The sequence below is a fragment of the Durotheca rogersii genome, assembly GCF_024521655.1.
Source record: "Durotheca rogersii strain YMJ 92031201 chromosome Unknown GGS23scaffold_5, whole genome shotgun sequence".
In the NCBI taxonomy this organism is placed as follows: domain Eukaryota; kingdom Fungi; phylum Ascomycota; class Sordariomycetes; order Xylariales; family Xylariaceae; genus Durotheca; species Durotheca rogersii.
The window spans coordinates 999042-1022051 of NW_026251236.1; the positions used below are offsets into that span (position 1 = coordinate 999042).

Sequence of the window (23010 nt, forward strand, 5' to 3'; positions counted from 1 at the left end):
ATACCGCGAGTATTAATAAAATAAGGTACCCCGATATACCCCGTTCGGATTACTATAGCTTATGGAATTATATTATTAACCATAATAAACGATCGCGATAGATTTTATTACGGACTTATTAATATCTAACGGCTACGATTTTATCTAGGTTATTATAGATCCCTTTACTAAGATAACGTACTTTATCCCGTTAAAGAAGAACGGTAAAAAGGCCGAAGACCTAATACCTATCTTTATACGTAGTTATTAGCGGCTATATAGGATCCCCTTAGATATTATCTCCGACCGAGACTCGCGATTTACCTCCTATATATGGAAGGACGTCTTAAAGCTCCTCGGCGTTAAGCCTAAAATAAGTACCGCCTTTTATCCTTAAACGGATAAATAAATAAAGAGACTTAACTAAATCTTAAAAGCATACCTACGCGCCTTCGTAAACTACGAAATAAGCGACTAGGAAAGCTTACTACTTACTACCGAATTTACTTATAATAATACCGCTTTAATAGCTATCGGTATATTACCCTTCTACGCTAACTATAGGTAGTACCTAATAATATATAACCCTCCTTTAGGTACTCCTAAGAATCCAGGAAGTAACTTTTATACTTACTAAATAACTCGGGTATATAACGAGGTTAAGTAGTATTTAAAAAAGGTACGGTAACGGATAAAAGGATAAGTAAATAAACGCCGAAAGGAAGAACCTCCTTTAAAAGTCGGATAGCTCGTTATATTAAACGCCCGTAATATTAAAACCAAACGCCCTATAAAGAAAATAGATAAGAAGATACTCGGTTCCTTTAAAATTTAAAAGGTCGTTTTCCTTACCGCCGTAACTTTAATACTCCCGAAAGGCTAGCGTATTTATAATACCTTTTACGTATCCTTTATCGAATCCTACCGCGCTAGTAATTAGGAATTACCTAACCCTAACTAGGTCCTACGGGAAGTAGCCCCGATCGAAGCAAAAGATTACGAGGTAGATAAGGTACTAGATTCCGCGAGGACCGGAGAAGTCGTTAGATACCTAGTAAAGTAATAAGGCTAGCCGGCTAAGCGCTACTAGACTTAGGAACCATAGGAATACTTTACTACCGAAGGAGCGAAGGGAGCCGTTAAGTTATTCCACCTATAAAACCTTAATAAACCTACTAACCATCGGGCCTAGGTATTACGCTTAGGAACGAGCTCCTCCGAAAAAGGGAGATAATATTATACGGGGATGGAACCCTACGCTAATAAATTAGGCTATAAAGGTTAGGAGAATAATATCGGGCATTAAAGCCGTTACCTCGGCGACCTACTAAGGAAAGTCCTAAATAAGCTTCGGATAGCCTCGGTATTAAGGTATAAAGGTATAAAGGTACAAGGATACTTCCGGGATTATATTAGGACGAGAAGGGAACGCGGAACTTAGAAGAAGATAAGGACCTAAGAGACCCCCTATAGAATTATTAGTTAAATTGAACCTATTCCAAGCATATCCCCTTGTTACAATGGACGTCTATCCGATATCTGGTCCCGCAAGGTAATCCTTCTTACGGGCCTGGCCATATTCTTCATCGGGTCGTTGGCAGCGTCGCTTGCGCAGACGGCCACGCAGTTGATCGTTTTTCGTTGCTTCACCGGCATTGGAGGCGGTGGGTTGATGACCGTCGCCCAGCTCATTGTTTCGGATATTGTTCCCCTACGCCAACGCGGGAAGTACCAAGGAATTCTGGTATGTTTATATCTTGGACAACGATTCAATTGGTAATTCATCCCGCTCTTTTGTCGCTCACCTCTCGTCTTAGGGTGCGGTCGTAGCTCTAGCGAACGGAATAGGGCCAGTCATTGGCGGTGCCCTCTCCTCTATATCCCATGATTCCTGGCGATGGATCTTCCGCCTTAACTTACCCCTAACGGCATTGACCACCTGTTGTGTGATATTCATCATGCCGCTGAAGAAGGTCCAGGGGGATTGGAAGGTGTAAGAAAGACGTGCTCGTTGTCGGTACACTCTCTTGCTGAAAGATATCCCAGGAAACTTAATGCTGTCGACTTCGTTGGTATTGCCCTCGTTTTGGCCGGAATGTCTGTCTTTATGCTAGGCTTGACGTGGGGTGGATCTGAATATCCCTGGCAGTCGACTGCTGTCATAACCACTTTAGTGATCGGATTTCTGCTTTCGATCGCCTTCGTTCTGTGGCAGTGGCGCGGGCCAAGGTATCCCCTAGTACCTCGTGAGCACTCCCGCGGAATCAAGAATCGAGACATGGCAACAGCTAACATTTAGAGCAGTGCACATTTTCAAGTCTAGGATCGTTAATGGTGCTTGCATTACCATGGCTATCAACGGCTGGAATTTCGTGGTACAAGTTTACTACATTCCCACCTTCTACCAACTCGCCTACGGCTATTCAGCAACGAAAGCTGGCGCCATGCTGTTGCCAATTACTTTGGTTCAGACATTCAGCAGCACGCTTTCTGGTCTAATTGTACACTGGGTTGGGAGGTATCGCGAATGTATCTTATTTGGCTGGATCTGCTGGGCTGTTGGGCTTGGTTTGATGTCAACTCTTGACGAACATTCCGGTCTCGGGAAGCAGATTGGGTACGCGATAATCATTGGGGTGGGCGTTGGCAACACGCTGCAACCGTGAGTTCTCCGGTTGTCTTTGCAGTTTAAGAGGGCGGAATATGATTAACCGTTGACATTTAGTGCTTTAATTGCTTGCCAGGCTGGCGTGGATAGGCGAGATATGGCCGTTGTTACGTCCTTTCGCAAGTCAGGCCTCCTATAATGTCATTCCCACACGCCCTTCGGCGGCTAACATGATGCTCCAGTTTTGTTCGAAATCTCGGCGGCACATTCGGTTTGGCTATCTGTGGTACCGTCCTGTGAGTGGTTCTGGAGGACGCGGAAACGTGCGCTCGATCTACTAACGCCCTGTCCAGGAACAACATTATTTCAAGCTCGCTTTCGAGGATCAGTTTCGACGATGAAACATTCCGGGATCTCCTGAGCAACCCGCAGTCCTATTTGTCTTCCCTCCCAGTCGATGAAGCTCAGAGAATACGTTCTATTCTTGTGCCTGCGTATCGGTCTGGCTTTAGAGTAATATTCCTTGTGGGCGCTTCATTAGCGGCCTTCGCGTTTATCATTGCGTGGTTTATGATGCCCCAGGTCGAGCTCGCACGTCCCGACGACGAAAAGCTCAAGGAAGAGGGACGGAGAGAGTACGCCGCCAAGAACAAGAGCTCAACTACTCAATAGGCAACTTATGGCGACTCAGAAACTGACACTCAAGTACAATGAAGTAATGTTGGCGATATGCTGAGACTGTTAATGCGATGAGAATTGAACGATCGTGCATTACAAATTAATAGATGGCACTGTTGCAGGAAACTCATACTTCGCTCCCTAGACTTGGGGGATTTTCTGCGGTAAATAAATTCACCGGATACTGCTAAAACTCCTCCATAATCAAGGTCTTCGACTCTGTGTTATTCTCAAGTCCATATTTGTGAACCAATATCCCCTACGTTCAAACTCCGTCCAGCGTCTCTCGCAAGATAACCTCGTCCTTTAGAAGATACCTACTTTTATACTGCGAAAGGTATCACAATATGCATTGCCATGTATTCGCATGGTACAAGAACCACCGTTATCAAACAACATTCCTACCCCTGGCCTTTTGGATCTCAGTATTGACGCGATTACGGCGAAGTCCAAGTACGTTTAGTCTATACCTCAATGTTGCCACAACTAGATAACACAGTGACTGCCTACCTGCGCTTGGGACGTGAGTCTAAAGTCTTCGCTGCTCTCCTGCCAACCTTATGTGCAGAATATCTCGATGGTCGATCATCCCGTACTCCCCCTAATTTTCCCTGTCTGCACCGCCGATCACTAGTGGCTACAGCTCATTTTCGGCACAGCAATGCTTGGGATCAATCTTAATTTGCTCACTCCGAAAGGACCCAGGATACTGGTGCAGCTTCACCCTCCTTCTTCAACTGTACCCCACGCGTGGCGGTTCGACGTCGCGGAGGCCAAGAGATAACGTCGCCTAGAGCATCTGCCATTCATTGGTCCACGGCAGCCTCTATCGTAGCCCCTATCAACATAAAATACATAAAGGAACCCCTCTCCCGCATGTATAGCACGGCTCATACCTCAGTCAGTTATTCAACTCGAAGTCTCGCACGAGATGGTTACGAAGGAGCAATTGCTGCCGGTCTTAGCAAAGGCCGGCCTCAAACTTTCCGAATCAGACCTTGAAGACTATACGACACTCATTTCTGGCCTGGACGACGCCATCGCAAGCCTGCCGGATGCCAGGAACGTCCTCCCACGCCCCGACTTATCCAGGTATCCCAGAGCAGATATCCATATTCCCGAGGACGCGGAGTCGGGTGCGTGGGCAATTAAGGTACGAAATGCCGCGTTGTTCTCGGTTGAGACCTATGCCGCTGAAGCCTGCAGGTGACGGTTAAATGCACAAGCCCCTCGAGCAACCTATTACATGGCAAGACGGTAGCTCTCAAAGATAACATGGCACTGGCTGGCGTGCGCTGCACGAACGGTACAGCCATGGTAGAATGGGTTCCGGAGGTCGATGCTACCGTTGTCACAAGGGTTTTAGACGCTGGCGCAACAATTGTCGGCAAAGCTGGTAGGCCACACCATAAAGTTTCGTACTTGTTCCTATTTTGTGTGTAATATAATACTAAGATGCTCTTCTAATCCACCTAGCATGTGAGAATTCTTGCCTTGAGGGGATGTCTGCAACGGCAGTAACAGGACAGGTTCATAACCCATATGCAAAGGGTTATAGTGCGGGCGGTTCAAGCAGTGGCTCGGGACGCCTTGTTGCAACCGGATCTGTTGACTTAGCCTTTGGTTGTGACCAGGGCGGCAGTATTCGGATCCCTGCTTCGTCATGTGGGGTCATCGGCCTCAAGCCAACCTGGGGACTGGTACCATATACTGGAATTCTCAGTCTCGATGCGACCATTGACCATGTCGGGCCGATGGCAAGAACTGTGCGCGATACGGCCCTATTTCTGGAGGCGATCGCGGGGCCGGATGGTTGGGATGATCGCCAGTCGGCTTTAGGTCTCCAGGGAGACCGGCTAAAATTTGTCACCCATGTTGACGAGGTAACTTCGAGAGAAAGGTTCAAGATGCTGCAAGGTATTAAGGTTGGGGTGCTGAACGAAAGTTTTGAGATCCCGGGACAGGACCCTAACGTTGTTGCGTCTGTCAAATCGGCTATCGAGGGCCTCAAGACGCTTGGGGCGACCGTAGAACCTGCGTCAGTGCCTTTACATAAGGGGGCACCTTTGCTCTGGACTTGCGGTCTTCCTTTAGCGGGAGCTCGCCAATCCCTACTTGGAGACATGGACGGAAGGAAGCAACTTTACATGACGGACAGAGCCGAGTTGGTCGGCTCGCGACTAACTCAGCGCCAGTTCGATGCCCTTGGCCCAGGGGCATCGAATGTCTATATAAGCTATCTATGGGTTCAGGAGACATATGGTGCGAAATTGCACGGGCAGGTCATGAATCTGCTAAAAGCAACTAGTGTGGGTATTGATATACGAATAGCATGGCGATATCTATACGGGCAAGCTAACGACTGTTGCAGGACGCCTATGACAAAGCCCTGGATAAGTTCGATGTGTTGGTAATGCCAACGTTGCCGTACCCACCGCCTCAACTACCGAAAATCGGGTCAGAAGAAGGACCTCTCAAGTTCCTGGCTAGGACTGTTGGTCTAATTGCCAATACCTGTCCCTTTAATAGTAAGTCGTTGTTACAATTAATGTCCCAACTATCTGCTGCGTGGTCCAAGGATTAATGCGATAAGATTCTGGGCACCCGGCCCTTTCCTTACCCGTCGGTCTCGTCCCCGCTCGGGAAGATCCGAGTATACGACTCCCTACGGCAATGCAAATCGTCGGACGCAAGTACTCGGACGTTGACTGCCTCAAGGTTGCGGCTGCGTGGGAAAAAGCATATGACTGGAAGACGTTTTGAAAATACCTACAATGATTGCCTCTCGTCTATCCCTGGAGAGATAGTATTATTGCTACAAGGCTAGGGAAGCCAGTTGTAAGTGGAATTACGAAGGAATAATGCTAAGGAGTGCCGAGCCAAAATTACACTCGCATGAAGTTTTCCCAACGACTGGATTAGGCCAGATACCTACATAATCAAATCATCTTACTCGTCTTAACCAGAAAGCAATACGGGCATACCTACCGGACAGCAAACGCAATCGTCCACATCTCTATTCCGCCAGGTAGTCCTTATAAGCCTATGTTCCCAAAGTCCTAGAATATAGTATGGGCTTGCGTTCTACACAACATACTCTGATATAACACCAACTATTCTCTGTCGATCGTCAGGATGAAGCTTTGATAGTCAGAGTGCGGCCAATCAAGGCCGAGTCCCGTATTCATCAACGTCGAGCCCGACCAACTCCGCTCCCAGGTTCCATCGCTGACTCTATACTTCGCATTTGGGTCCAAGCCTTGGAATTTCAAAGGAGCCGGGAGTGGTTTCAGAGAGGAGCGAATCTGGAATGCAAACAGGACGGCGGAGTCTGCCCCGGGCGAGACAAACATTGCTGCCGGCCAGTTGGATTTGTCTGGGAGCGCCAGTCGGTAGAAATCGCCATTGATCACAATGGGGTTTATCTGCTGCTGTCGCGCAATTATTACTGGGAGAGCGTCAATTTCCTCTTGCTGAAGGGTAGAGGGGTCGAGCTCTAAGCCAAATGATCCACACATCGAGGCGACCGCTGCGCGAAATGCTAGAGGGGTAATCCGACCAGTCTGGTGATTGGGAATGGCACTGACATGGCAGCCCATCGATGAGGGAGGATACGGGTAGGATGTCCCAAATTGGATTTGTAAACGCTCCAGACCGTCCGTGTTGTCGCTTGTCCAACTTTGGGGCCAATAGTGAAGTAAACCAGGGTCAAACCTCGCTCCTCCGGAGGCGCAACCTTCCCATAGGATATCTGGATGTGCAGTAGTGAGATTGTCTATGACATTATATAAACCCAGCATGTATGCGTGGCTTCCGGATGGCGATGGCATCTCATGCATGCCGCGGTTGTTGTCCCATTTGATGTATTGCACGGGCGCAGAATTGAGTATTTCCTCCATCACTGAGATGATATAATCTTGAACTTCCGGGAGTCCCACGTTTAACACCAGTTGGTCGCGCTGTAGGGTGCGGTTATGCCTCCCCATATGCAAACACCAATCCGGGTGTTCCTTATAGAGATCCGACTGCGGGTTAACCATCTCTGGCTCAACCCACAATCCGAACTGAATACGCGCCGAAGAATTCCGAACGACAATGTTTTGCACCTGGTTAACGAAAGGACCTAGGCCATCCGGAAATTTAGCTGGATTTGGAGTCCAGTCGCCCAGCCCCAGAGTGGCATTGTCGCGGGGATAGTTTGTGCCAAACCACCCATCATCGTTAACAAACAGGGTGCACCCAAGGCCGGCAGCATCTTGGGCCAACTTGATCATCGACGATTGGTCAAAATCAAAGTGAACTCCCTCCCACGAGTTCAACAACGGGGGTCTGGGTTTGAATGTGTACTCGGATCGGGACAAGTGGTTTCTATACAAGGAATGGAAGGACCGAGACATGCCGCCGAGCCCTTGTTCCGAATGCACGGAAACTACTTCGGGGGAACTAAACGTCTCACCTGGGGGGAGAATCCAGGAGAGGTGGAGGGGGTTGAGACCGAGGAGAACCCGAACCCAACCGGTCGACCAGCGCTCTATATCGGCGGAAAAGGAGCCACTGTACACTAGAGAGTATCCCGTTGCCGGACCATGTGACTCTGTGGTGCTCGGATGAGCTAAGGCCAGGAAGGGGTTGTGGAATTGCGAAGAATAGCCTGCCGACGAGCGGAAACTATGAGCAAAGCGAGCGTCAATTAAAGCCCAGAGTACCCCTTTAAGGACAACCAGAAAGAAAAATTGGCTTACCCTTGCTCTCCGTACACAACCGGTCGGCGATTCACACGGTTCTCGGCTGCCCAGTCCCCATAGAGATCAATCAATTCTAGCTCCTCGTTGGGCATATCGATGCTCCAGCTGCTTGCCCTCATCACCGTTATATTGTGGCTCCCATTGTTCGTCACGCGGAAACTACGCGCGACCGCGTTATACCGGGGGAATATGGAGTAGTACAAATCGGCGGATACATCAGAGACGGTATCGTACAAATGTATGATGAGCGTTGAAACGTCGTCCTCACTACCATAGGTAGCCGGAAGGCCCGGGATAGAAGGCTTCCCGGGGGCGATATTATATCCGGTATAAGAGAACGCGGATACAGTGTCCCCGTCAACATGCTGGATGTGAATCGCGGGTACTCTGAAATCTCCTCGGCCAAGATCCGGAAATTCACGTCGACGATAAGTATACGGGCCGCCCCATCCAGATATAACCCCATTGAAATCTGGGACTGGCTCAGCTGCGTAGGCGCCCCAGTGGTCATGGATCAAATCCAGGGTCATCGGATCAACATGGAACTGGTAGGATATATTGGAGGAGGATAGGGAAAAGGAGGGTCCATCGCCCACGGCAATCCCTAAACAGTCAGCCACTTGATGTATCTACTACCAACTAAAGTAGTGGCTTCAGGGTCTTGATAGGGCTCACAATTCACATTGCCGTGGCAAAGTCCTAACAAGGGGAACGAACACCTCAACACATTAGTGGTGAAGGCCTTTTGGGCTTTCATCTTTTCCAATGCTCGAAGAAAAGCACGATGGTAAGGACAAGTCCCCAGGTCCTCTTCCAGTCCCTCCTCTAGGGTTACTGTGACTTTTGATATTTCTGGTTTGGCTCAAATGGTTGGCATCTAGGTCAGAACAGGAGTAATTTCGCCGCGTTTTTTTTTTCAAATACCTACACGACGCACCTCAGTGAAAAAGCTTCCCCCGTTAGGCCTTTTTCAATGCTTTCTGCACGGTCCACAGTAGTAGGCACACGTGTTGCGAGAGGTCTCGTGAGGAGAAATGGAAAACAACGAGCAGTATACGAGTGGCTAGTCTGCACGTAAAATCAATAAGGCAACTCCAATGCCTGCCCTTGCAACTTGGTAGCGTGAACTTGGTAGTGTGAACGGTGGATACGACGTTCCCATATTCAAAATGGATGCCCCAATTTGGACCCCGCATGCCTAAGATGTTAGGCATCCAGACTCCTCAGCTACCCCGCATTCATCGCCACCTCCTAAAGGACATGATGGTGATACAGACGTGGCTTATTTCACACTCATATACCAGTGGGCGAAAGTCACCAGAGAGGCTACCGTAATGGCATCAGTCCGGGGCTTTGACCTTTTTTTTAGAGTGAGAAAGGGTTCCGAGAATAGGCCCGCAAGCTAACATCGGATTCCCATTGCTAACGTGGCAAAGGATGGAACCTCTCTGCACAGACGGCTCAAGAAACTGCACAAACGTCTCATTGATGCTGGTAGAGATCCAGCTAGAATGAGAAGTGGGTGCGAGGGGGGGGGAGAGGAGGAATGACGGTGAGCATTGGGTTTGGTCGTTTTCCCTGTTTAACCTATCATTCGATAACAGAAAAACAGCCCCAGGCTATGTCCTGCTTCCTGCCCATAGGATGCCATTCAAAATGTGGCTCATAAATCTTCTGTCCTTATATGCATCGCGAAAGTGGCCAAGCGAAGTGTAAAAAGAACGTCCTCCGTCAAATTCCCGGCACCATGCCAAGGGGTGATCGTCACCCAACTTGCCTCCCTGATAAGTAGTCTCATCGATGGACAATAACACGGTTACCTTTGCACGTGGGTTTTTGCTGAAGTTATACCACTCGTCATACCACTCCCAATTCTCCGGTAGACCGGAGACGATAGTATGGTCTCTGCTCTCAACATCTACAACTCCAGCTTGTGGCTCCGGGTGGTCCGTAAAAACGGCACCGATGAGCTCACCGTACCAGGGCTCCCGCTCCATGGCAGCAGCGGCACAGTGAATCCCAACGAAACCTCCTCCACTCCTCACATAGGCCTGCAGCCCAGCCAGCTGCTCCCCGTCGAGGAAATTGCCACTAGTTTGCAGGAATATAACGACAGCATATCGGGATAGGTTTTCGGCATTGATCAGGAAAGCGTCTTCCGATGCGTCGACTGTAAATGCCCCTGAAGACGTGCCGAGTCGTTGGATTGCTTCTATCCCTGCAGCAATCGATTCGTGTCTGTACCCCGCCGTCTTACTAAAGATGAGCACCGCAAATTTCTCGCTGGATGCCATGGGGATAAAGTGAGTGGAACAACAAGAGCGTTCTGGTGGAAGCGAGAACGCGAAGACAAAAACGAAGACCATAAACAAAGGAATAACCACCTTCGCTCAGCTCACAGGAGGGGGTAACGGTCATATCCGTTGCCTCGTGGCGAGCGCGATACGTATAGTAATACTGGTGACTGAGGGTGGGTACGAAAATGGGTAGGCACATAATAGTTGGCAATGCCTTGTTCCTACAGCGTGGGTGGTATCGAGCCTTACGGGAATAGGACATCCGAATATCCCTGAACAGGCTTCAACGGCAACCCCACAAGATAATCATATTCTATCGTTCAATCCTGTTCTCAAATCAGTGAATATTATGTACCACCTACCATTCCCGCATCTGAGGCTGCGCAAATCCACTTATCGGAAAATAGACATATATTAACGCCCAATGTGCCAAGCACCTAGACCACCGGTTCCCCCTTGCCAGTTCCCGACGGAAATGGCAGGTATGTCAGCAAAGTGCAGCCATTAATTTGTCAATTGGTTATTGTAATGAAATGAAGGCCCATGCCAGCCTTCAGTGCGAATCCTTATACATTGGGCGTCCTGAAGTGCCTGGAAATATGCAAATATATTGACAATACCGTCTTAATCTAAGAGTGGTATATTATATCTTCCTACTCTGCTCAACTCAAATCCATTAGCCCAACAAGCTAACAACTTTCGAGTTCATCCAAGATAATACAACCACATTTGCCTCCCCCCTCCCCCAGCCTATTCTACACGGTCGTCCCTCATTTGTGTAATCGCTCTACTGCCGGAGAAAAATAAGCCACGATGTGGAGGAGTAATACTACATTCCGGCTATTGAACGAGCTTCTCGTGTTACATCAGCCATCCGAAAATCTGCTGCTTCTCAGTTCCGGGTTTAGTGTGCTAGTTTCCGTGGTATTAGAGGCGCTTCTTTTATACCTACTACCCAATCAGTCGAGACTGGTACGTATAGTTGGCCATCAGTTTGGACAGCATAACTAATGTCATCTAGGCGAATAAATGGACTAAGTGTATACTATTTACGATTCTCTTTTTGAACGTCGTCCTCGCCTTCGTAGCCTCTCTCGCTGCTTCTATGAATGACAGTATTACAAACAACGATGGGAACTCGAGAATAGCGCCCCGCTGGCTCGGCATCCTGATGTCCCTTTTCTCCATTATACTGGTCTTGTCGGCCTGGCTCGACGTTCGAGACCTGGAGAGACAGAAATCGGAGATCCCGGGAGAGAAACAGCGAAGGTATGACGAGGAGGAAGGCATATCGCTTGTGTAAGCCCGAAAATTACCCTAATAGACGCAGCGATTCCTGCTCAAGACCATTTTCCTGCGGCTTATACCAACGCATTTTCAGCCACCAGCAACGCTGGCCTTAAGTGGCGCAAATCCCAGGCTTTCCGGTGTTCTCTTCGCCAGCGGTGTTGCAACTCCTATCTCAACCTTACCCGTGGCAATAACAACGGTCATTCAAGCCGAGCCGAGCTCATCCGGGGCCGCCATGCAGATGAAGACGGGTGCTATCAGTTCTAACCCCCTATTCGTTGGCGCGGTCATCGTAGCCAACTTATGAGATGTTACATGTGTCGGATCTTTACATATCTACCAGGTGTGTTTCTAAGTACGATGTTAACGACTGTCGGGTGCTTCCACTATCCCGTAGGCCTAATAAGTGTTGACGATACCATGTACCTAGCCAGCTCGAGGTTTAATCTAAGTATGTAATGCACACGTACTTCTATTTGCCCTGGCAAACACGTATAGGTTCAACGATATAGTCTATCCTGGCATATTAAGTAACCCAGGCTATCGATACAACCGCCCCTATTAGAACAGAGTGGGGCAGTCCTCATTACCAAGGAACCCCCAAAAGCTTCAAGAAGCCATAGGTAGCATAGTCGAAACCTGGTCCGCGCTCGTCAACCCTTTTCACGCGATCCAGAACCAAAGCCTTTCCAAGAAATTTCTTGGCTTCACCTCCGGCCATGTTCCTTCCAAACGATCGATCTCTGCCTTGCCGCTCCACAGGTCCATTTCGCTTAGCTTGACGAAACTCGTCCTCTTAATCAGCTTGTACCCCAGGAACAAACTAAGGAATATCGGAATATTGATGTACGGCGGTATAAACGTCTTGGCGCTGAACTTGCCCGGGAAGAAGGCGTCGTATCCGTTGAAGAGCGCAACAGTAAGACAAAAGCAAACGGCGAAGTACGCGAGGTACGGCTGCAGAGGAGACTTATAGGGAAGCGTATCACGCGAGATACCGTTGTAGCGGAGGCCATGGTAGAAGCGAAGGTAGGTGACACAGATAGCCGCCCACACGATAAGTGTTGAGACAGCCGAGATGTTTGAGAACCAGAAGAAGACCTGCTCGCCGCTGTTGTTCACATTCATATAACACAAGAAGCTAAGCACCGTGGTTGCGCCAACGCAGGCGTACGGGACTCCCCATTTCTCGTACTTGAGGAGCTTAGGCGCCTTCCCATCAAGCGCGGCGGCGTATAACACTCGTGTTGAAGAATAGAAGAACGAGTTCCCAGCAGACCAGGCAGAAGAGAGGACAACTGCGTTGATGATGGAAGGCAAGACATGTATCCCGCCATTTTCAATGGCAATGACGAAGGGCGAAGAGGCTGCGCCGGGAGCTGATGTCTTGATGGCCTCAAGGAGACGACCATCCTGCGAGGACACACACAGGGTTACTAAGAATATAGCCAGCACGTAGAACAGCGCGATTCTCCAGAAGACACGGCGGATTGCCTTAGGAATCGATACCCGGGGGTTCTCCGCTTCTCCGGCAGCAGTAGCTACGAGCTCACTGCCCCCGTATGAGAACGTCGCCTGGATAAACACCTTCCAGAACGCGAGGAACCGTCCCAGCGACCCAGCCGCCAGGTACTCGTTCATCGGCCCTGGGTCGATCCAGTATTTAAATCCGATCTTCTCGCCGCTAGGAGTCCCGCCAAGCGTGATAATGAACATCAGGATGATCAACCCCACGATTGTGGTAAGTTTGACAGCGCCAAAGGCAAACTCCGCTTCACCGTACATACGTACGGGGAGGCAGTTGGTGATAACCATGGCGAAAAAGAAGACAGTGATCAGTGCAACATCGGGGATATCATTCGGCCAGTAGTCGACGATTACAACCGACACGGTCACTTCGAGCGGACAACCGATCGCCAGCTGGTACCAATAGTTCCAGCCGAGAACAAATCCCAATGCCTCGTCGACGTATCTCGACGCATATACTGGGACGGCGCCGGGTAAAGGAAGGTAAGTTGCCATTTCACCGAGGCTTTGGACGACACAGTAGACGTTGGCTGCCGTAATCAGATACGCAAGGAAGGCGGAGAGTGGACCGGCAAGCGATATGACCTGACCGCTGCCGACGAAGAGACCAGTCCCAATAGCCCCCGACAAGGCCATGAATTGGATATGTCGAGATTTGAGCCCACGGTTGAGCGTGCCGACATGACGATTGTCCCGCTCTACTTTCAGATCACCGATCGCATCCTCCTGATTATCAGGAGGACCCGCCTTGATCTCGTCCCTTCGCCCTCCTTCAATGTCCCCCATATTTGCGAATCTTGCTTTTGTGATATCGGTTCCTTGGCAGAGGGGGGGGGGTTAAGAAAAAAACAGTGTTGATAGAGGCAAATAACCACCGACGATGTTTTCCACGTGTATCGTCCCCCATTCTTCGTCCAGGGCAAAGGTGTATGCATATATATGTGTATCACATCCTCTCGCACCCCATGCTATCCCGGCGGGATTTCCGTTGCCTTATCTGAGAGGTGAACTGATGCGATGCTACGTTACGAGGTACCTATCGCTGCACAGCGATTGCACAAGTAAATGCCCACCATCTAATAGACATCAGTCTAACGACCGTCGCAGCGAAAACGAATCCTCCAAACAGCGAGCCGCATATTGCATAGGGATGGCGAATAATCCTGGATATTAAGTGATTTCTTATGTGATAGAAAACGAGCACAAGTTGATGTATTTTAAAGCAACAAGTAGCCGATATATGTAAGTTGAAGGGACAGAGAAATGCTGACTTTGGGCCGCCTAAGCCATCTCAATCTTATCTTTATCTTTTCTTTTGGGGGGATTGTTTCTATTTCTCGGGTGTTCCGTAGAGAGTTTAGTTGCTCAGCTTGCTAACCCTCCATAGTCGATCTTAGGTGCTCGTTTCACGAATTATGTGGTCGAGAGCCCCTTACCGGAGTGCTCCGAATTCCCCAACCTAGGAATCTTATTTTCCTCCCCAAGTCCGGCCAATATAGCGCCAAGTTCTGGGGTAAATTCCTGGGGTCGGCATTCTCCAGCTGTGGCGGTATAAACAGTGCTGGGGCATCGTCACCCCTGGGTGTTTATTTGCCCGTCCCAAGCAATATCCCTACCTACAATGTGCTCACCCAAACTATCAGATACCCTTCGCGTAGGAGGAAGACTAACGATGGGAATTTATAAAACGCCCCCGTCTGCTTAGAGTCAATCCCTTCCTTCTAGGAAGCGTGTATCACGTTGTAGCCCGACGCCGCCGAAGCGGCACGCTGGGTATACCTAAGCCGATAACAACTTTCGGTACGCCCAACCCTACTCCCTACTATCACCTAGAATGCGGGACAAGGTGTTGGTACCTTGGGCAAAGGAGGTGCAGACTGTCGGAAGGTTAGATCCGTGTAGGCTGCTGCGCGTCTTTGTCAACTAATAATACAAGATGCGCCTAAGCTTCTTAGATCACGGTGTCAGGTTGGATAACCCAACCCTCCATAAACGGATTCTCCTAGGCCAATTGCCAGCATGAGCTTCAGCGCTCTCATGTCCCTTGAGTTGGTTGTCTATTCTGTATGCTGAATCAATCCCAAGTCGGTACCATGAGTCTTCATACTCATTCCCTGCAAATATGTAGGTACCTATGAGAAAATTGCGGTTCTAGGGTCGACTGCGACTCTTCGAATAGTGGTACGTCGGTATCGTAAATGTTCGCATCGTAGGTGGGGTGCATGGGGACGAAATGTTCTTCCCCGTGGCACGAAGATCGCAGATGGAAGCGCGAAACGGTTATGTCGTGCAGGCGAGCCCATAACATTGACTGGACCGCGGACCTTGTGTGGAAAATGTACTTATCTATGTATAACGATAGTAATGGTTCTGGGGGGGGATATTTTACTTATTTTGCCTCATCATAAATTCGTTTATGGATGCACGCTTCGTCTCCCCTTTGAGAACCTTATGTCTCCTCACGGTTTCCTACATTATATCCTCGCTTTGGACGACTCATCGTCGTGGTCCCATCCTGGCATATCCGCTAGGTCCTTAGCCGGCGCCGCACGCCTCGACTTGAGGGCGTCGCCTCCCGGCCGCCATCGCCACGCGTGTGCGAGGTCCTGAGCCAGGTTTCCCTCGATCAACTCGACGACATGCTTTCCAATGTTGGGCAGCAGCTTGAAGGTGTGCCTATAGATCCATTGTCAGCGGCTCTCCGAATACGTGTAGGTGAAATAGAGACGACAACCAGGTCAGGTACCACCAATACAGGGTTTTCTTACCCGCTGTCGCCCGTGGCGAGAATGAAGTTCTTCCACTTCGGGTGCTCACAGATAAGCAGCGCCGCGTCTGCAGTATCCGTGCACCAGCACAGGGCTCGGTTGAAGAGCTCCTTGTGTGTGAAGTTCGGGAGGAACGTTGCGATGGCCCGCCGGATCGACGTTTCTGACGCGTCTGGATATGTGTCGGTGGGGTGCTTCGCGTGGGATCGCGGGACGGATATGGTCTTGGGACTCCCAGCACCGTAGGGCTGGTGCTGCTTGAAGCGAGTGAAACCCGGGAACTCGTCGCAGATCTTGATGATCCCGTCTCTAGGATATCATCGTTAACATTCGTCACCGTGGCACATTGTGTCCTAGCAAGGCCAAGCCCAGGGCACGCACTCGTTGGGCTCGAAGAAGAAGCCGATATCGCCGTTATATACGACGGGCGTGTCCTTATACTCCGCCGCTTCTTCGGGCGATAATTGGATCATGGCGTAAACCCAGGCCTGCCGTGGCACGGTCAGCGTCGTCGTAGCGGAACCACGTCTACATTAGAGCTGACTGACCTTGGAGCAGCACTGGCCGTCCAGGTCTACTAAAGCCGGGCTCCAGGCTCCAGTAGCCAAAACGACCTTGTCGGCGTAGTACTTAGTCCCATCCACCGTCTCGACGCCGATGCAGGTCGTTCCGTCCTCTCCGAGGAGGGGGTGCTTGAAAGATCCGGCACTGGTCCCGGTTTCAAATCAGCAAAAGTCGCTCCAGCTCGCCCATGACTCTTCAGGGCCATCGAAAATTTACCACTCACCCCTCGAATCCAAACTTAACACCTTGATCGCGTAGTACCTCACCGATCGCGTTGATCGCCTTGCCCGCGGCCAGCCAGCCACCGTCTCTGCTAAATATGGCCTTCCACCCCTAAGTCTTTCACTGTGAGCGCCCGTCCGGCTTCTTTTTTGCTTTGGTGGTGGGGGCTGTAGGCACGAGTTATTTTTACCTGAATTTGGTTTCGCTGGAGAAGTGGCATCTTAGCCAATATCTCGTCCTCGCTATCCAACCAGTCATTCGTCTTTTCTAGACCGGCATCGGCATCAAGTAGCTCCTGGTATTGCCGGCGGAGAGACGCGATGCCTTGGACTGTGCTGTGGCAGTCGAGCTGGTGCGCATTAGCCTCAAATAGCTGACCAAGATCTAGGCGCTTTCATTCCACCAATTTTCTTACTCGGCCGGTATTATGGAAGAAAGGCTTGAACAGCCCATCATTGTTCCACATATCTCTAGCCTCTAAGCTCAGTTGCAAGTCGACTTTGTTCCGAAGGCGGATCCCCATGATCTTGTTAAGATCATTGCCGGCAGACTGCGCCGAGGGAATGGGATACGTATCGAGGACGGTGATGTTCGAAGGAGTGTACCCGGAACGAACGAGGTGCAGGGCGGTTGAGGAACCGACGGTGCCGCCACCGCCGACGACGATCACCTTCGTCGTCACGCGATTAGGAGCCATATTTGTTTCGAGCATTGGAATCGGTTGTCCGTCTCCCCAAAATCTCTAGCTTGCTAACCAACGAGGTTTACTTCTCTCATCCGCTTCGTTCTTTCGAGAGAACGATATTTATACGACCCAGCTAGTATATCGAAGGAGCGAAGTCGCATTTATCTGTCAACGCCGAATGGCATGATGTCGAGGTCGACTCACTGTTCGCTGGGGCTCGGAGAGTCAGAGTCTACAGGAGTAGCTCTGGATGGCGCGTGGCGACGACGATTTGCTAATAGCTTACTTCCGGCTGCAAGGATTCGCTGGTGTATTTGACTGTCCAGTGGAGAGAGTGTGGGACATCGGCGATAGAGGGAGAATAGTCGACTATCCGTATGGGATTTCGGTATGAACGCTCGCGACTAGCCCCGTCAAACCTCAATTCCGGACTGCTATCATCGCCCAAGTAGGTTCAGCCTTCGTAGTGTGCTTATCTTAGTATTCTTGTTCTTATCAGTCGGTCTCTCTCTCTCTCACGACCCCTCTCTCCCTATATATGCGCGCGCTTGTGCGTTCGTGTCTAATTCATACACGCGACGATGACATGACAAAGCCGCGACGGACGGAGTCGGAAAAGATACCTAATAGATCCCAAGCCACGGAACCTGTTGCTCTCCTATCTACCCGCGATGCAGACCAGCTTAGCTCTCGCGTTAGACGGGATCCTCCTCGGTACTGCAGGCTCGGCCAGGGGGCTCGCTGGGCGTGCGTGACAGGGTGCAAATCCAGACTGTTAGAAATACCTAAAGAGGCTAAACCGAAACGACGAGCCAAGAGATTCGCCGCTCTCTGTTGCTGGGTCTCTATGGCCATTGGCCTGAGCAGCGTTCATACGCATGGCCATGGGGACCCTGAATACTACGGTGCCCGACCATCTTCTTAGACCAACACTAGGCCATCACGTCTAGGTGCACGCAATGAGAGAACGTTCGATGCGTCCGGTTGCTCCCACAGCTTTGGGACTGCTATCGTTGCCCAAGTGGGCTTAACATACCCACATCCCACGGCCGGATGGCGCGCCCTCGGACCGGGAACTCTACCCCATCACCACAGCTCCCCGGGTACCCAGATCGAAAACTAGTGGAGGCTTCAGTGGACAAGGCGTTTTTTGTGCTTCTGCGGACGACCCGCACGCGAGCGAGAGAGCCGTGTTATATTGAATGGTCATTGTCGTTCACGTGTCCCCCTTACTGGAATCTCGTAACGTAAAGTCATCTTCAAAGCATTGTGGGGTGCCCCAGGATTTGTTTGGACCCTAGCTTGGAGGGCTACGCTATCTGAGTAGGCCGCCGCCAACCTGGACGACGAGAAACCCACAGATTAGTGAAGTTGCCCGCCTTGATAAGCACGGGAAGAGATTTTATTGAGCAGGGTTCCAACTCTACGGCATATCTGGGGTGCATATATATCTGGTAATGGATCGTGTTTATATCCATCAGAGGCCTCTTGCTCTCCCAGCCTTCTTCAGCTCGGTGTTTCTCCTTCTTCGCGCCCACCGCTGCGTAAGTCAAGACGACGCGCCACCGCCATCATGTCCAAGTTTGACGCCGCGCCCCTTAACACCCACGCGGGTGGGAATGATGATGCGCTTCGAGGGCAGGGCTCGCTACCTATGAGTCCGACCGTCGATGGCGATGAAAGGGTCGACATGGACGCGTACCAGAAAGCTGTTCCGCTTTGGAAGCGCGTCTACCACCATAGTTTGACGCAGATGATGCTGCTGAGCATTCAGGCATTCTGCGGGCCGGCCATGGCGGATGCGATCGCGGGTAAGATACGAAGGAGACCCGCGACAACCGGCTACGTCCTCTTGAGCTTTACTGACAATCTTAGGTCTTGGCGGTGGTGGTCTCGCGACTCCACAGACATCCAACATTGCGTACGTTCTATAGCAGCAACCTGGAGCAAGGTGTTCAGAAGCATGTTCTAACCGATTTTTTCTTCCTTTCTTCCTTTTCTCTCCAAACAGTACCGCAATCAATTACAGCATGTTAGCAACCGGTAATCAAGCCCTTCTTCGCTCTCACAATCCTCGTCGGCACGCTAACCTGGCATTTATAGTCTGTCTATTTGGCGGCCCCATTGTCAATAAGCTTGGAACGAAATGGGCGTTGGTCATCGGGGCCATGTCATTCCCTATCCGTGGCTCGTCATACTACTGCAACAGTAAATTCGGCACTCAGTGGGTAAGCTACTGCCGCATCTGTTCCCCGTTTACCAGCTCCCGGATTTCTCCTGACACTGGCCCCTCTGCGAATAGTATCTCATCTTCGGAGGATTCTTTACGGGAATCGGTAGCGGCTGTTGGTACGTCGCCGAATCTGGGTCTATCATGTCACTCGCTCCATCTGGTGCCCGTGGCAAATACCTGGCTCTGTGGATCGTGGCCCGAAACCTTGGGCAGCTAGTTGGAGGTGCTATCAAGTAAGCAGCTACGCGTGTTCTCTATGCCCCGGGCCATTCTGAGAGCGAGCGCACTGCTAACCGTCGACCTCCTCTCTTTTAGCCTCTCCAAGAACCATGAGAAGGGAGCTGTCGGCGGGGTTACACCTGATACTTACGTTGCGTTCTTGATAATTGAGAGTCTGGCGTAAGTCATAACCACCAGGCCCGAGCACCCAAAGCCAAAGGGGCGATGCGCTGACGATCACGTAGCTTGCCGTTTGCTTTTCTCATTGCTCCCCTCGAGAGGGTCGTCCGATCGGACGGGACGAGAATCCTAGTATCCGAGAAGCTTACTTTCAAGCAAGAATTCAAACTCATCAAGTTTACCATGTCCTCTAAACTCATACTGCTCTCGGCTCTATGGGCGGTGTGGTCATTCTTCTATAGGTACGTCCCAGCATTTGTCGTTCTCTTGAGGCCACGGGCTCCAGCTAATAGGCAAATCAGCGGTACTTGGTCCACTTACCTAGGAACGTACTTCTCCGTTCGTTCCCGCGCCCTGTCTTCTCTCGTTTCCCCATTCTTCTGCATGTGAGTGACATCCAGGCCATTCTATCCTCTCCGGCTTTCTAACCGTAGGCGCAGCGTTGGGTGCTTTGGGCTGGGCTTTATCCTCGATATCAAGACCCTCAGCCAACGTCGTAGGGCCCAGCTCGGTCTCTTCACTGTTGTCATCCTTAACTTGGGCGTGTACATCTGGTCTATTATTATACAGGTTAGATTCAACGACGTGAACCCTGGAAAGATCGATTGGGACGAATCGCTATATGCTTCGTCTTTCCTCCCGTACTTCTTTGTCCAGACTACAGGGCCGCTATCGCAGTCGTACATGTACTGGCTCCTGTCGTCCTTTGCGACAGACGCCCAAGCTAACGTCCGAAACGGTGCCGCATTCCGGTATGTATACCGCGATGACAAGAGAAAAATAAGCCGAAACTGCACTCGAAAACTGACATGCTGGGTAGATGTCTCGAAGCCGTCGGCCAAGCCATTTCTTACGGAATGAATACTCAGATCAAAGCTAATCCCCTCATCGGGTTGTAAGCATTGCCCTTCTCCTTCTATCGCACTACTTTCCGGTTGCTGTCGACCGGTACGCTGACCGGGATCCCTTAGTTGCGTTACCTTTGGTCTCATGGCAGCATCGATAGCACCGATGCTGGTGCTGGTGAACGCTACGCCAGATCGCATTCCCGCCGACGTGATTCTAGAGGCGCAGGAAGCTGAGGAGGAGAAAAAGATCGAGAAGCTCAAAGCCGAGGTATAATGTGGAGAGGATGATTTGAGGGACTCTCGATAAACGTGTGAATTTACTTTAAGTAGGAGCTTATGCGGGAGGTAATCCCACGATTCCCTCGGCCAACGAATGCCAGATTTTAAGGTGTATAGCCCCTTTAATTATCGTGTCCGGAGCATGTGTACCTAAACCGGGCCTTGTGCAGCAACGCGGCCCTGCTGCCGTATTATCATATCGAGGCAACGTATCATATCGATCCTGTAATTGTGAGGATAGTCTTCTGCTCCTCCCGTATACCCCTTGCGTCAGTCCCGGGTTGACGCATGTCGACGTAGGACATAAGGCTAACGAAGAGCCCACTTGCGATTGACGATCCGTCTTCACAGAGGAGGTCCAAACAAGTCTCCTCCATCTAGAGCTACCTTTCGCCTCTTAGACTCGCGCTCTTGGCCGATTCTGCCCCCAAATACCTCTTCGTCTGCCTTGAGGCTCGGCGTTGCCTTGGGCTTTTGGGACGCCTGCTCTCTCCGTGCCTTCTGCAAAGCCACCAGGTCGGCTCGGTCCGGATCTCGGCACTTCGCGAGCTTATCCTTCAAGACTTTGAGGGCCTTCTTATTCTCGCGCTATCATCCAAGGATCAATCAGTCTCCTAAGGTCAACAATGGCATTCTACTCTGGGACTTACATCAGACCCATAATTGGCCAGCTTCTCTAGAGGTTCTTTCTCCAGCATGGTCTTGCAGTCCTGTATAGCCCCCCAAGCCTTGTCTTTGGCGTCTTCGGCCTGTCCGGAAAACGCCTCTCGCAATACTCGCCGTACCAATTCCTCGTCGGCGATCGCCAAAGCCGCGAACATGATCTGACTTGGCGTGTAGTGGAAATAGACATCGGTGACTAGGGGGCTGAATTTTAGGATATCTCGCGTCCTCCTGTGCGCTTCGTTGATCCTATCGTCGGCGAAATCGCCGAGCCTTCGGAGTTCCATAACGGCTCCTTCCAGAGCGCGGAAGGGATGTCGCACGTCGAAGGCGAACCGTATGCCCTGACACAGCACGTATTCAGCTGCCAGGACCATCTCACCCGTCGTCTTGGGGAAGGTGTCCACAATCTTTTGCAGGCGCATGAAGTAGCCCTCGGCCTTGCACCCAAAGAATAGACAAGTCTTAAGAAGCTCCTGGGGCGGGTAGGTCATGACGCTATTGGTAACATAGAAACGCCGCAGGAATATAGCAGCAGTGGCTTGGATATCGGTGGGGAGCTGGCAAAAGGCGGCGGCGCGAAGGAGTTCGTAGGTGAAGTAGGTGAGAAGCGTATACTCTTCGGCGGGCGTTAGGAAGGCGGGCAGAGGGTCGGGAGGAGGTTCCGAGGCGAGCAAGCGGTCGGAGATGTGTGTTCGCGCGAGGGTGTTGGTCTTTTCGCGGAGGGTAGCCAGGTCGGATGGGGTAAAGGACCAGAGGCGGTATTGGCTAGACTGCCTGTAGCGAGCATCCTCGGTGGCCATGGCGAGGGTGGCGCCGGTGGGCAAGCCGGACTAGCCCTCAAGGTGAAGCGCAATCCTCGATGTGTGTGCGGTCGCGGACGCAGACGTAAGTAGGTGTGTGGTGATCGTGATGCTCGACGTGCGCGGCGGACGAATAGGCGCGCCGCTAGGACGATAGGGAAGACAGCGGAGCCAGCGGCTAGGTAAGGAAGAGAGGCCGACTGCGTGGTTTCTAGGGTCGCGTGCAGCCGGGGTGGACAAGTGCGAGCGTGGACGATGTCAAACCTGGGGATGACAATAAAGATGGAAGACTCGGTTGATGTAGATAAGTAGGTACCTGGGTAGGCGGGTGGGTAGGAGACACCTGGAAGGGGATTTCGGTGCCGATTGAATGTACCTATCTTCATTCACCACCTGGGGCACCTAGGCTAGGTACTTATAGG

At 50.9% G+C, this 23010-nt stretch overlaps 9 protein-coding genes across 9 annotated transcripts; 4 read left to right on the forward strand and 5 right to left on the reverse strand.

Moving 5' to 3' along the window:
* The first annotated feature begins 1436 nt into the window (after positions 1-1436).
* GGS23DRAFT_558143 (major facilitator superfamily domain-containing protein) lies at positions 1437-3488 on the forward strand. The gene is made up of 7 exons (XM_051515742.1): positions 1437-1723; positions 1797-1972; positions 2026-2225; positions 2284-2641; positions 2705-2770; positions 2830-2883; positions 2941-3488. Exons 1-7 carry the CDS (start codon positions 1652-1654, stop codon positions 3257-3259), a joined length of 1245 nt encoding a protein of 414 aa, XP_051373913.1. The 5' UTR covers positions 1437-1651; the 3' UTR covers positions 3260-3488.
* Positions 3489-4196: 708 nt separating this feature from the next.
* GGS23DRAFT_603837 (amidase signature enzyme) lies at positions 4197-6028 on the forward strand (the record flags this gene model as incomplete). The annotated part of the gene is made up of 5 exons (XM_051519523.1): positions 4197-4418; positions 4472-4661; positions 4742-5574; positions 5637-5793; positions 5859-6028. The coding sequence occupies 5 exons, from the start codon at positions 4197-4199 to the stop codon at positions 6026-6028; spliced, it is 1572 nt and encodes a 523-aa protein (XP_051373914.1).
* GGS23DRAFT_618175 (glycoside hydrolase family 36 protein) lies at positions 6029-8767 on the reverse strand (the record flags this gene model as incomplete). The annotated part of the gene is made up of 3 exons (XM_051520918.1): positions 6029-7933; positions 8008-8614; positions 8686-8767. The coding sequence occupies 3 exons, from the start codon at positions 8765-8767 to the stop codon at positions 6379-6381; spliced, it is 2244 nt and encodes a 747-aa protein (XP_051373915.1). The 3' UTR covers positions 6029-6378.
* An 862-nt stretch (positions 8768-9629) lies between these two features.
* GGS23DRAFT_603839 (glycosyl hydrolase) lies at positions 9630-10304 on the reverse strand (the record flags this gene model as incomplete). Its single annotated transcript, XM_051519524.1, has 1 exon — positions 9630-10304. One exon carries the CDS (start codon positions 10302-10304, stop codon positions 9630-9632), a length of 675 nt encoding a protein of 224 aa, XP_051373916.1.
* Positions 10305-11021: 717 nt separating this feature from the next.
* Positions 11022-11805, forward strand: GGS23DRAFT_414840 (uncharacterized protein). The gene is made up of 3 exons (XM_051513708.1): positions 11022-11279; positions 11329-11606; positions 11689-11805. Exons 1-3 carry the CDS (start codon positions 11121-11123, stop codon positions 11708-11710), a joined length of 459 nt encoding a protein of 152 aa, XP_051373917.1. The 5' UTR covers positions 11022-11120; the 3' UTR covers positions 11711-11805.
* Positions 11806-11928: 123 nt separating this feature from the next.
* On the reverse strand, positions 11929-14495 carry GGS23DRAFT_414792 (proline-specific permease). Its single transcript, XM_051513707.1, has one exon. It carries the CDS (start codon positions 13908-13910, stop codon positions 12261-12263), a length of 1650 nt encoding a protein of 549 aa, XP_051373918.1. The 5' UTR covers positions 13911-14495; the 3' UTR covers positions 11929-12260.
* Positions 14496-15598: 1103 nt separating this feature from the next.
* On the reverse strand, positions 15599-17375 carry GGS23DRAFT_594754 (fructosyl amino acid oxidase; the record flags this gene model as incomplete). Its single annotated transcript, XM_051518213.1, has 7 exons — positions 15599-15800; positions 15893-16201; positions 16274-16380; positions 16441-16600; positions 16680-16789; positions 16869-17027; positions 17094-17375. The coding sequence occupies 7 exons, from the start codon at positions 17373-17375 to the stop codon at positions 15599-15601; spliced, it is 1329 nt and encodes a 442-aa protein (XP_051373919.1).
* Positions 17376-18644: 1269 nt separating this feature from the next.
* GGS23DRAFT_618183 (MFS general substrate transporter) lies at positions 18645-21117 on the forward strand (the record flags this gene model as incomplete). The annotated part of the gene is made up of 11 exons (XM_051520919.1): positions 18645-19174; positions 19239-19284; positions 19375-19406; positions 19467-19591; positions 19666-19829; positions 19912-19995; positions 20061-20237; positions 20298-20381; positions 20436-20747; positions 20816-20890; positions 20967-21117. Exons 1-11 carry the CDS (start codon positions 18937-18939, stop codon positions 21115-21117), a joined length of 1488 nt encoding a protein of 495 aa, XP_051373920.1. The 5' UTR covers positions 18645-18936.
* A 137-nt stretch (positions 21118-21254) lies between these two features.
* Positions 21255-22693, reverse strand: GGS23DRAFT_415068 (cyclin-like protein). Its single transcript, XM_051513710.1, has 2 exons — positions 21773-22693; positions 21255-21710 (listed from the first exon to the last, which is right to left on the reverse strand). The coding sequence occupies exons 1-2, from the start codon at positions 22586-22588 to the stop codon at positions 21468-21470; spliced, it is 1059 nt and encodes a 352-aa protein (XP_051373921.1). The 5' UTR covers positions 22589-22693; the 3' UTR covers positions 21255-21467.
* Between the last annotated feature and the right edge of the window lie 317 nt (positions 22694-23010).

Bases quoted from the DNA above. Each gene is read 5' to 3' on its own strand.
- GGS23DRAFT_558143 (XM_051515742.1), top strand. From the start codon at position 1,652: ATGACCGTCGCCCAGCTCATTGTTTCGGATATTGTTCCCCTACGCCAA. The intron at 2,226-2,283 runs GTGAGCACTCCC...CATTTAGAGCAG, and splicing joins AAGGTATCCCCTAGTACCTC to TGCACATTTTCAAGTCTAGG. The intron at 2,642-2,704 runs GTGAGTTCTCCG...GTTGACATTTAG, and splicing joins GTTGGCAACACGCTGCAACC to TGCTTTAATTGCTTGCCAGG.
- GGS23DRAFT_414840 (XM_051513708.1), top strand. From the start codon at position 11,121: ATGTGGAGGAGTAATACTACATTCCGGCTATTGAACGAGCTTCTCGTG. The intron at 11,280-11,328 runs GTACGTATAGTT...AATGTCATCTAG, and splicing joins TACCCAATCAGTCGAGACTG to GCGAATAAATGGACTAAGTG. The intron at 11,607-11,688 runs GTAAGCCCGAAA...ACGCATTTTCAG, and splicing joins GAGGAAGGCATATCGCTTGT to CCACCAGCAACGCTGGCCTT.
- GGS23DRAFT_414792 (XM_051513707.1), bottom strand. From the start codon at position 13,910: ATGGGGGACATTGAAGGAGGGCGAAGGGACGAGATCAAGGCGGGTCCT.
- GGS23DRAFT_415068 (XM_051513710.1), bottom strand. From the start codon at position 22,588: ATGGCCACCGAGGATGCTCGCTACAGGCAGTCTAGCCAATACCGCCTC. The intron at 21,711-21,772 runs GTAAGTCCCAGA...CTTGGATGATAG, and splicing joins TGGCCAATTATGGGTCTGAT to CGCGAGAATAAGAAGGCCCT.